The sequence below is a fragment of the Salmo salar genome, chromosome ssa18, assembly GCF_905237065.1.
Source record: "Salmo salar chromosome ssa18, Ssal_v3.1, whole genome shotgun sequence".
NCBI classification, from domain to species: Eukaryota; Metazoa; Chordata; class Actinopteri; order Salmoniformes; family Salmonidae; genus Salmo; species Salmo salar.
The window spans coordinates 30,497,927-30,509,410 of NC_059459.1; the positions used below are offsets into that span (position 1 = coordinate 30,497,927).

The 11,484-nt window shown below is 45.9% G+C and overlaps 1 protein-coding gene across 8 annotated transcripts in view; it reads left to right on the forward strand.

Annotated features, from left to right (window-relative positions):
• The window catches only part of LOC106577190 (WASH complex subunit 2), a 28,179-nt gene extending 16,966 nt beyond the window's left edge, over positions 1 to 11,213 (forward strand). For 7 of the 8 annotated variants that reach the window (XM_014155042.2, XM_014155041.2, XM_014155038.2 and 4 more), the window contains 7 exons: positions 1,838 to 2,035; positions 2,349 to 2,534; positions 2,697 to 2,828; positions 4,652 to 4,825; positions 4,950 to 5,690; positions 10,087 to 10,249; positions 10,427 to 11,213. In XM_014155042.2, coding sequence (XP_014010517.2) covers positions 1,838 to 2,035; positions 2,349 to 2,534; positions 2,697 to 2,828; positions 4,652 to 4,825; positions 4,950 to 5,690; positions 10,087 to 10,249; positions 10,427 to 10,575 — 1,743 coding nt within the window. In that variant the 3' untranslated portion in view covers positions 10,576 to 11,213. The remainder of the gene's footprint in view (positions 1 to 1,837; positions 2,036 to 2,348; positions 2,535 to 2,696; positions 2,829 to 4,651; positions 4,826 to 4,949; positions 5,691 to 10,086; positions 10,250 to 10,426) is intronic. The other variant, XM_014155040.2, reaches the window with a different exon arrangement.
• The last annotated feature ends 271 nt before the right edge of the window (positions 11,214 to 11,484 follow it).

Here is an 11,484-nt window from a genome sequence, read left to right on the forward strand (position 1 = left end):
CGGGGCAACAATGGAATTCAGTAATACCGTGCATTCGGAAAGTGTTCAGACCCCTTCCCTTTTTCCACATTTTGTTATGTTACAGCCTTATTTTAAAATGGATTAAATCAATAAAATCCTCATCAATCTACACTCAATACCCCATAATGACAAAGTGATAACAGGTTTTTAGAAATGTTTGCAAATGTATAAAAATATAAAAAACTTAAATACCTTATTTACTTAAGTATTCAGACCCTTTACAATGAGTCTTGAAATTGAGCTCAGGTGCATCCTGTTTCATTGATTATCCTTGAGATGTTTCTACAACTTGATTGGAGTCCACCTGTGGTAAATTCAATTGATTGGACATGATTTGGAAAGACACTCACCTGTCCTATATAAGGTCTCACAGTTGACAGTGCATGTCAGAGCAAAAACCAAGCCATGAGGTAGAAGGAATTGTCCGTAGAGGCCCACGACAGCATTGTGTTGAGGAACAGATCTGGGGAGGGGTACCAACAAAATTCTGCAGCATTGAAGGTCTTCAAGAACACAGTGGCCTCCATCATTCTTAAATGGAAGAAGTTTGGAACCACCAAGACTCTTCCTAGAGCTGGCCACCCGGCCAAACTGGACAATCGGGGGAGAAGGGCCTTGGTCAGGGAGGTGACCAAGAAGCCGATGGTCACACTGACAGAGCTCCAGACTTCCTCTGGAGATGGGAGAACCTTCCAGAAGGACAACCATCTCTGCAGCACTCCACCAATCAAGCCTTTATGGTAGAGTGGCCAGATGGAAGCCACACCTCAGTAAAAGGCACATGACAGCCCGCTTGGAGTTTGCCAAAAGGCACCTAAAGTCTCTCAGACCATGAGAAACAAGATTCTCTGGTCAGATGAAACCAAGATTGAACTCTTTGGCCTGAATGCCAAGTGTCATGTCTGGAGGAAACCTGGCACCATCCCTAAGGTGAAGCATGGTGGTGGCAGCATCATGCTGTGTGGATGTTTTTCAGCGGCAGGGACTGGGAGACTAGTCAGGATCAAGGGAAAGATGAACAGAACAAAGCACAGAGATCCTTCATGAAAACCTGCTCCAGATCGCTAAGGACCTCATACTGGTGTGATTGTTCTCCTTCCAACAGGACAACCACCCGAAGCACACAGCCAAGACAACGCACAAGTGGCTTCGGGACAAGTCTCTGAATGTCCTTGAGTGGCCTAGCCAGAGCCTGGACTTGAACCCAATCGAACATATCTGAAGAGACCTGAAAATAGCTGTGCAACAACGCTCCCCATCCAACCTGACAGAGCTTGAGAGGATCTGCAGATAAGAATGGGAGAAACTCCCCAAATACAGGTGTGCCAAGCTTGTAGCGTCATACCCAAGAAGACTCAAGGCTGTAATCGCTGCCAAAGGTGCTTCAACAAAGTACTGAGAGTCTAAATACTTCTGTACATGTCATTTTTCAGTAATTTTTTTACATTTGATTTCTTAACCAGTTTTTTCTTTGTCATTATGGGATATTGTGTGTAGATTGATGAGAAAAAAACTCCCAATTTAATAGATTTTAGAATAAGGCTGTAACTTAACAAAATGTGGGTCTGAATACTTTCCCAATGCACTGGATGTAGGCTCTTATCTATTATTTTAAAACAATTCAAATATTGAATGAAAAATGTGTTTTTATTCATGATATTTTTTTGGGGAAAGTACTGTTTGTATTGTACTCATGGAAATATATGTGTGGTAACATCCCTGCAGTGACATGTATGTATTGTTGAATTTTAAACAACTAGTAATTTACCCCCTAGTTCATACCCCTGTCTCCTGTGCCCTTGTGCTGTTTCTCTAGGCTGCTGCTGTGGTCCACACAGACAAACCTCCCACCCCAGTGGAGAAGAGGCATGCAGAGGAGAGGGCAGCGAAGGGTCCTGAGGTACAGCCCCTGTCCTCTCTACTTGAGGGCAGTGAGAGTAAGAAGAAGCCAGTAGGGGCCGTCAGTCTGTTTGGAGGGATCAACGTGCTGGGAGACCGACTGGGAGCAGCCAAGGTGAGACGCTACATGAGGCTCAGGGTAGAAGTTCTCCCTAAGCTCAAATCTAGGATCAGCTGAACTCATCAAACCCAAATCTTAACCATAACTTAGTTTTAGTAATTTGGGCCCTTTCTCAATTCATCTTTCGTTAATGCCTCACATCCTCTCTCCTTCTCAAAATGCATTGGAGAAGAAGGCCTAAGGGGAGGGACCTTGGACATTCTCTTCCAGTATGGTTGAGATTGAGGAAAGGTGAATTGAGATGGAGCCCTGCTCCTAAGTGTAAGGTGCTGTACTCAGACTCTATATCTTCCTGTCACTTAACAAGCAGACTAAGAGCCCATTGGACGAGACGGATGGTGATGACTTCCTGTCTAAGGAGGGCCCGCCCCCCATGGAAAAGGAGTCCAAAATGAAGAAGAACACCATCAGTCTGTTTGATGATGAGGAGAGTGCTGACTGGACTGTCCCCATCATCATACCTAGCAAACCAGCTGCCATAAACACACTAAAGGTTTGTCTGGGTTTGTTTATTCATACTACTGACAATTCGTGTGTGTGTGTGTGTGTGTGTGTGTGTGTGTGTGTGTGTGTGTGTGTGTGTGTGTGTGTGTGTGTGTGTGTGTGTGTGCGCGCCTGTCTGTATATGTGTGTAAATCCTATGTCTGTGCGTTAGCCTACAGAGGAGCGTCCTCATACCAAGAGCAGTACCGGGGTGTTCCAGGATGAGGAACTGCTCTTCAGTCACACTCAGCAGAGAGACAACCACCCCGACGTTGACATCTTCGCCACGCCTGACAAGTCTGTGGTGAGTTCTAGGGACAGTACTCAGTGAGATGGGAAAGGTGTTAGTGTTGGGCGAGAGCAAAAGCCTGCACTCACCAGGACCAGGGTGGATGCACATTGACGCGTCCTACCTGCTATTCCTTTTAGTGATAAATGAATTGTACTTCTGATAATCCTGGTGATAAAGTGCTGTGTTCCTGTCTGAGGTTCAGGCCCAGTAATGCCAGTAGCTCAGTGAAGTCCAGGCCCAGCTCAGTGAGGTCAGCAGCCCCAACACTTTTTAGTGATGAGGATGAAGATGACCTCTTCAGCTCTGTCAAGCCCAAAGCTCTTCGGCCGGTACCCTATTCAATCAATACAATAACAACTTGATTAATTTACTGATGACTACACCCTCAGTCCTTGTCTTTCATTTGACCTCAGAAAGTATGGGAGAAGCCCAGTAAACCCGGTAAAGACGAGCCATCCCCAAAACCTTCTGGCACAGGGAGTGAGATAAGGCTGATGAAACAAAGTCTTACTTAGGCTGGTTTACACAGGTAGCCCAATTTTGATATTTTTCCCCACTAATTGGTCTTTTGATCAATCGCATCATATCTTTTCAAATTAGATTTTTTTTCAGAGCTGATCTGATTGGTCAAAAGATTAATTAGTAAAAACAAAATTAAGATCAGAATTGGGCTGCCTGTGTAAATGCAGCCTTAGTGCTCTGCAGTCTATGTGATTGCCAATGTGTTTATGATTGAAGGGTTTCAGAATTTGAAGGATATCTATAGACAGTAATGCTCTCTCCTCTCAGTTGAGACTTGTTATACTGTGATATATTTCAAGGGAATGTTATCCAGGCTGTCACATTGCTTTTGGAGGTACTCCTGTCTGTGTCAAGATTACTTAAAGGTCAAAAACGTGATTTTCCTATGTTTTAGATATATTTCCACACTATGAGTTTGGCATAACATTGTGAAAATGATAATGCCCTTTTTGTGGAGGAGCTGTTTGAAAAGACTGCCTGAAATGTCAGCCTGTTTTGGTGGCATGATGTCACCAGGTGGTAAATTAGTTAATAGACCAATGAGAAAGAGTTCCACACCTCTCTACCAATAACAGCAACATCCCCTCTACACTCAGACAGTCCTGGCAAAATTCTTTGTTGAAAGATTGCTCTTCGCTAAGACACTATTTTTGTTTTTCAATTAAAATGGTCAAAAATCACAGTTATTTAATTGTTACCAAGAAATTATTTGATATTGAGATAAAAACAGCTACATTGGACCTTTTCACCTGATCTGTGGTGTTCAACTGCACAGAAGCCAGCACCAAGCCCTGTAAAATCTAAAGAGCCTTCATCACAAATTGGAAAACTCCAAGTAAATAACTTCTTTTAAATCAATCAACGTTTTACTCTTTCTGAGTGAGAGTTTATTCGTCCAACGTGTACTCTGCCAGACATCTTTGAACCTCCGCCTTTGACATGAATCATGTCGTCTTTTCCACTGCTGGCTTAAAAGCTAAACTGAGACAGCGTGACTGTCAGATTGATTCGCATAATGCTTAGTTTTTTTACCATCAGACTGAAAGTGATTGCTCAGCCTTTCTTCTTCCTGAAACTGCATGAATTGATGTCATTCCTATGTCTACATTTTGGCTTTATTCTTGGGCTCTCTCTATCCTCTGTATGTCTACCGCTTTGTTCTGATGATTATGAGGAACTGCATGAACAAAATTACTTGTAAATCAAATTCTATAATGTGATAACCATTTGCATGTGTCCTCACTGTGCTACAAACACTCTCTTATAAAGGACTTTAGTTGATGAACAAATGTGTTCCTCCTCCCCACTCTCAGACCAACCTGGTGATCAACCCTGCTGCCCTCCTGCCTAGCGCGTCCCCTTGGATCCTAGGGGTCAGTGGACTACCAGGCCTCAGCCCCAGACCGGCATGGACCCAGTCCCCCAGCGACGGAGGGCTTAGCTTCGACCACCCTGTCCAGGTGTCCGTGCTACAGTGTGCCAACAAGGTTGGTCAAGGGTCAGAGGTCAGGCAACGGGGATGTGGGGGAAACAAAGCACACCTAAAGCTCTAACCTTGTACCTTCCTAAAGAAGCCCCTGTTCTGACTTCATGTGTCTTCTCTTCCTGTAGGGTCGAGCTAAAGGCTCCATCCGCCGCAGGCCCCAGACCAGGGCAGCACGGCAGATTTCTGCTCAGCGCTCTGTGGACCAGAGAAACCAGGGAGAGGACCGGGCAGGACACAGCCCAACCCTACCTCATCCAACCCAGCCTAGTTTGGCACTACCTAACCCAATCCAGCCTAGCCTGGCACTACCTAACCTAACCCTTCCCAGGCCTAGTCTACCCAACCAAGTCCCAACCACTGCCTTATCCTCCTTACCTGCCTCCTTACCCTCCCAATCCCTGCTCACTGATGTCTCTGTCAGACCATCAGTTCTAACACTACCAGTATCCAACACCCCTCTAAAGAGAGACTTTTCTAAGGGTTGCAAGGTGAAGGTGCTGCCATCTCCCGACGAGGCTGACCTGTTTGGGTCTGACAGCCCCTTCGGGTCTGTCCCTGCCCAAGCCCCAGTCCCCAAACTTACCACCCCCTCACCCAAACTCACCACAAAGACTACGGAGGGTGAGTTGATGCCGAAGAAGGAGAAAGAAGCGACCCCTCCGTCCCTCTTTGATGACCCCATGGGTGACCTGTTCCAGAAGGTCAAGCCGAGGTCGGCGAAGAAGGCAAAGGCCTCTTCCTTCCTGGAGGATGAAGAGGATATCTTTGTGTTGGGAAAGAGCTCCACTCCCACTACTAAAATTACTGCTGGGGGGAAATTCACTAAGGCAGGGAGCAACTCCACTCCCAAACAGGACCTCTTCCAGGTATTGGTCATGATGATCAATATTGTCAGTTAATTGAACAATCAATCTGTCCGTTTTTATTTATTTATTGTGCAGCCAGGAATTTACATTATCTTACAATCATTGTAATTTTAGTTTATTATTCATCGTAGTAGTTGGAGGAAATATCGATACAGTTACATATCGCATATTATTTTGGACGGTATTATATCGATACTTTGACTCGCAAGTATTTTTTTATTGCTGGGTTGCGTTCGGTAACGTTAGCCAGCACTAAACGGTGGTATCTGTGCCAAAACTCAGGTATTTTTCATCCTATAGCAAGTTCTCCAAATTCTTTTAAAATGTTGAGTCAACATGTTTTCAGCACTTTTCTTTCCATGACTGATTTAAAACAAATTTTCTCATGCTCTTTTGTCTGTCTGCAGACATACACTGAGTATACTGAAAATTAGGAACACCTTACTATTATGGAGTTGTACAACCCCCCCCTAGCCCCCCCCCCATTTTTTGACCTCAAAACAGCCTCAGTTTGTCAGGGCATGGACTCTACAAGGTGTCGAAAGCACAGGGATGCTGGCCCAACAACGCTTCCCACAGTTGTCAAGTTGGCTGGATGTCCTTTGGGTAGTGGACCATTCTTGATATGCATGGGAAACTGTTGACCGTAAAAACAGTAGCGTTGCAGTTCTGGTGCGCCTGGTACCTACTACCATACCCCGTTCAAAGGCACTTATCTTTTGTCTTGCCCATTCACCCTCTGAATGGCACACATACAATCCATGTCTCTATTGTCTCAAGACTTAAAAACCCTTCTTTAACCTGTCTCCTCCCCTTCATCTACACTGATTGAAGTGGATTTAACAAGTGACATCAATAAGGGATCATAGTTTTCACCTGGATTCATCTGATCAGTCTGTCATGGAAAGAGCAAGTGTTCTTAATGTATTATATACTCAGTGAGCAGTATGTTTCAAACATTAAATTGCAATAAAATCACAGTATTGAATCGCAATACATATAGAATCATGAGAATCGCAATACTTATCGTATCGGCACCTAAGTATCGTGATAATACAATGCTCCAAAAAATAAAGGGAACACTTAAACAACACAATGTAACTCCAAGTCAATCGCACTTCTGTGAAATCAAACTGTCCACTTAGGAAGCAACACCGATTGACAATAAATGTCACATGCTGTTGTGCAAATGGAATACATTTACATTACATTTAAGTCATTTAGCAGACGCTCTTATCCAGAGCGACTTACAAAATGGTGCATTCACCTTATGATATCCAGTGGAACAACCACTTTACAATAGTGCATCTAAATATTTTAAGGGGGGGGTTAGAAGGATTACTTTATCCTATCCTAGGTATTCCTTAAAGAGGTGGGGTTTCAGGTGTCTCCGGAAGGTGGTGATTGACTCCGCTGTCCTGGCGTCGTGAGGGGAGCTTGTTCCACCATTGGGGTGCCAGAGCAGCGAACAGTTTTGACTGGGCTGAGCGGGAACTGTGCTTCCTCAGAGGTAGGGGGGCCAGCAGGCCAGTGGTGGATGAACGCAGTGCCCTTGTTTGAGTGTAGGGCCTGATCAGAGCCTGAAGGTATGGAGGTGCCGTTCCCTTCACAGCTCCGTAGGCAATCACCATGGTCTTGTAGCGGATGCAAGCTTCAACTGGAAGCCAGTGGAGAGAGCGGAGGAGCGGGGTGACGTGAGAGAACTTGGGAAGGTTGAACACCAGACGGGCTGCGGCGTTCTGGATGAGTTGTAGGGGTTTAATGGCACAGGCAGGGAGCCCAGCCAACAGCGAGTTGCAGTAATCCAGACGGGAGATGACAAGTGCCTGGATTAGGACCTGCGCCGCTTCCTGTGTGAGGCAGGGTCGTACTCTGCGAATGTTGTAGAGCATGAACCTACAGGATCGGGTCACCGCCTTGATGTTAGTGGAGAACGACAGGGTGTTGTCCAGGATCACGCCAAGGTTCTTAGCACTCTGGGAGGAGGACACAAGGGAGTTGTCAACCGTGATGGCGAGATCATGGAACGGGCAGTCCTTCCCCGGGAGGAAGAGCAGCTCCGTCTTGCCGAGGTTCAGCTTGAGCTGGTGATCCGTCATCCCCACTGATATGTCTGACAGACATGCAGAGATGCGATTCGCCGCCTGGTTATCAGAAGGGGGAAAGGAGAAGATTAATTGTGTGTCGTCTGCATAGCAATGATAGGAGAGAGCATGTGAGGATATGACAGAGCCAAGTGACTTGGTGTATAGCGAGAATAGGAGAGGGCCTAGAACAGAGCCCTGGGGGACACCAGTGGTGAGAGCGCATGGTGCGGAGACAGATTCTCGCCACGCCACCTGGTAGGAGCGACCTGTCAGGTAGGACGCAATCCAAGCGTGGGCCGCGCCGGAGATGCCCAACTCGGAGAGGGTGGAGAGGAGGATCTGATGGTTCACAGTATCAAAGGCAGCAGATAGGTCTAGAAGTATGAGAGCAGAGGAGAGAGAGTTAGCTTTAGCAGTGCGGAGAGCCTCCGTGACACAGAGAAGAGCAGTCTCAGTTGAATGCCCAGTCTTGAAACCTGACTGATTAGGATCAAGAAGGTAATTCTGAGAGAGATAGCAGGAGAGCTGGCCAAGGACGGCACGTTCAAGAGTTTTGGAGAGAAAAGAAAGAAGGGATACTGGTCTGTAGTTGTTGACATCGGAGGGATCGAGTGTAGGTTTTTTCAGAAGGGGTGCAACTCTCGCTCTCTTGAAGACGGAAGGGACGTAGCCAGCGGTCAAGGATGAGTTGATGAGCGAATAGACAACAGGTGGAAATTATAGGCAATAAGCAAGACACCCCCAATAAAGGAGTGGTTCTGCAGGTGGGGACCACAGACCACTTCTCAGTTTCTATGCTTCCTGGCTGATGTTTTGGTCACTTTTGAATGCTGGCGGTGCTTTCACTCTAGTGGTAGCATGAGACGGAGTCTACAACCCACACAAGTGGCTCAGGTAGTGCAGCTCATCCAGGATGGCACATCAATGCGAGCTGTGGCAAGAAGGTTTGCTGTGTCTGTCAGCGTAGTGTCCAGAGCATGGAGGCGCTACCAGGAGACAGGCCAGTACATCAGGAGACGTGGAGGAGGCTGTAGGAGGGCAACAACCCAGCAGCAGGACCGCTACCTCCGCCTTTGTGCAAGGAGGAGCAGGAGGAGCACTGCAAAATGACCTCCAGCAGGCCAAAAATGTGCATGTGTCTGCTCAAACGGTCAGAAACAGACTCCATGAGGGTGGTATGAGGGCCCGACGTCCACAGGTGGGGGTTGTGCTTACAGCCCAACACCGTGCAGGACGTTTGGCATTTGCCAGAGAACACCAAGATTGGCAAATTCGCCACTGGCGCCCTGTGCTCTTCACAGATGAAAGCAGGTTCAAACTGAGCACATGTGACAGACGTGACAGACTCTGGAGACGCCGTGGAGAACGTTCTGCTGCCTGCAACATCCTCCAGCATGACCGGTTTGGTGGTGGGTCAGTCATGGTGTGGGGTGGCATTTCTTTGGGGGGGCCGCACAGCCCTCCATGTGCTCGCCAGAGGTAGCCTGACTGCCATTAGGTACCGAGATGAGATCCTCAGACCCCTTGTGAGACCATATGCTGGTGCGGTTGGCCCTGGGTTCCTCCTAATGCAAGACAATGCTAGACCTCATGTGGCTGGAGTGTGTCAGCAGTTCCTGCAAGAGGAAGGCATTGATGCTATGGACTGGCTCGCCCGTTCCCCTGACCTGAATCTAATTGAGCACATCTGGGACATGTCTCGCTCCATCCACCAACGCCACGTTGCACCACAGACTGTCCAGGAGTTGGCGGATGCTTTAGTCCAGGTCTGGGAGGAGATCCCTCAGGAGACCATCCGCCACCTCATCAGGAGCATGCCCAGGCGTTGTAGGGAGGTCATACAGGCACGTGGAGGCCACACACACTACTGAGCCTCATTTTGACTTGTTTTAAGGACATTACATCAAAGTTGGATCAGCCTGTAGTGTGGTTTTCCACTTTTAATTTTGAGTGTGACTCCAAATCCAGACCTCCATGGGTTGATAAATTGGATTTCCATTGATTATTTTTGTGTGATTTTATTGTCAGCACATTCAACTATGTAAAGAAAAAAGTATTTAATAAGATTATTTCATTCATTCAGATCTAGGATGTGTTATTTTAGTGTTCCCTTAATTTTTTTGAGCAGTGTATATCTTGAGGTCCCTGGCAATTCTCAGCCCTACAGTACATTGTAGTAGTCTAAATGCAGTTGGTCTGGCTCAGCGCATGCTGCCTCAGCTTATCCAAGAGTCACGATCTCTGCAACAGGAGGTAGAGGGAAAGTGTGTCTGCTTCTTTTCTGAATGTGTCTGTTTCTGTTGTCCCAGGATGAAGCCGGGACGACCCCCATAGCTCACAAAGACAAATCCCTGGATGCCAGCCTGTTTGACGACAACGTTGACATCTTTGCTGATTTGACGGCCACTTCAAAACCAAAAGAGAAGAAGTCCAAGAAGGCGGAGACTAAATCCATTTTTCATGATCATATTGGTGGGTGTTTACGGAGCACATATTTCAGAATATCTTGCATTGTTTGTTGTTCCTCTAACTTTCAACATGCACGTTGAAATTTACCACAGACAAATATAGGCATACGTACACACACATTCTTACAATGCCACCAGGTTGAACTGAAACATCTACTGGACATGCTCTCTCTCTGTACAGATGACATCTTCTCTCCCAGCACTGTGAAGCCAATGGCCAAGCAGCCTCCATCCAAGTCCAAGAAAAGCCCTCCCTCCCAGGACACCAGTGCAGCGGACGACTTGGGCAACATCTTCGACGACCCTCTCAATGCTCTGGGTGGGAACTGAACCGTGGACTGTTCCTGATGAACTAAAACTTTTTGTGTCCCAAATGGCACCGTATTCCCTAGATGGTTCATTACTTTTGACCAGGGCTCATAGGGTGTGCACTATGTGGGGAATAGCGTGCCTTTTGGGATGCAGTCTCTAACTGTTCAATTGTGCAGAAAACTTTGTTGTTTTGGAGGACAGAAAAAGGGGTTGGAGATATTAACACTGTTCTTATAGAGACTATTTCTATATAGAGACTATTTCTATAAAAACAATCCATCGATCGGCATTACCTCGGATGGAAATTTAAACCCAGGATAAAGGGGATGATTCTGATACTCATCTCTGATTGATAACAAGTAACTATTTGTCTTTATTTAATGTCCATGGTAGCAGCACTTAGCCATCATTAGGCCAGCTGCTAATAAAGAGATAGTAAATTATTTATACATGTAGTTGAGTTCTGGGTATGTGGTTTAGCATTGCCATTCTGAGATTACATGTCGCCATCGGGCTGTGCCATATCACCGTTATGAAATCATTGTTTTTGTTTTTCAATTAATATGAAATTGTTACATTTGTTAACTTTGCCTGTGATAAATGACAATAGATTATTTTTTTTAAAGAATTAAAAGAATATTTTGCTAAATTTAAAAGGTGTGTGCCGAGTTTGTTTCTAAGATCTCCAGCACGACGTTAAAGTCTCTTGTTAAGATGATGAATCGTGGAATTACTAATGCAGCTAAAAGAGGAACATGGCTGTTACTCAGATCCACTGTGACTCCATTTACACGGTTCCTTCCCTTTTATAACAATTCTACTAATACGAATACAAATAAGATTCACTGCCATCTCTAATCAACTTTTAAATGTTGACTAACTGCACTGGTGCATTTAGAGGATTCTGCTACATTTTATAATAAGGAA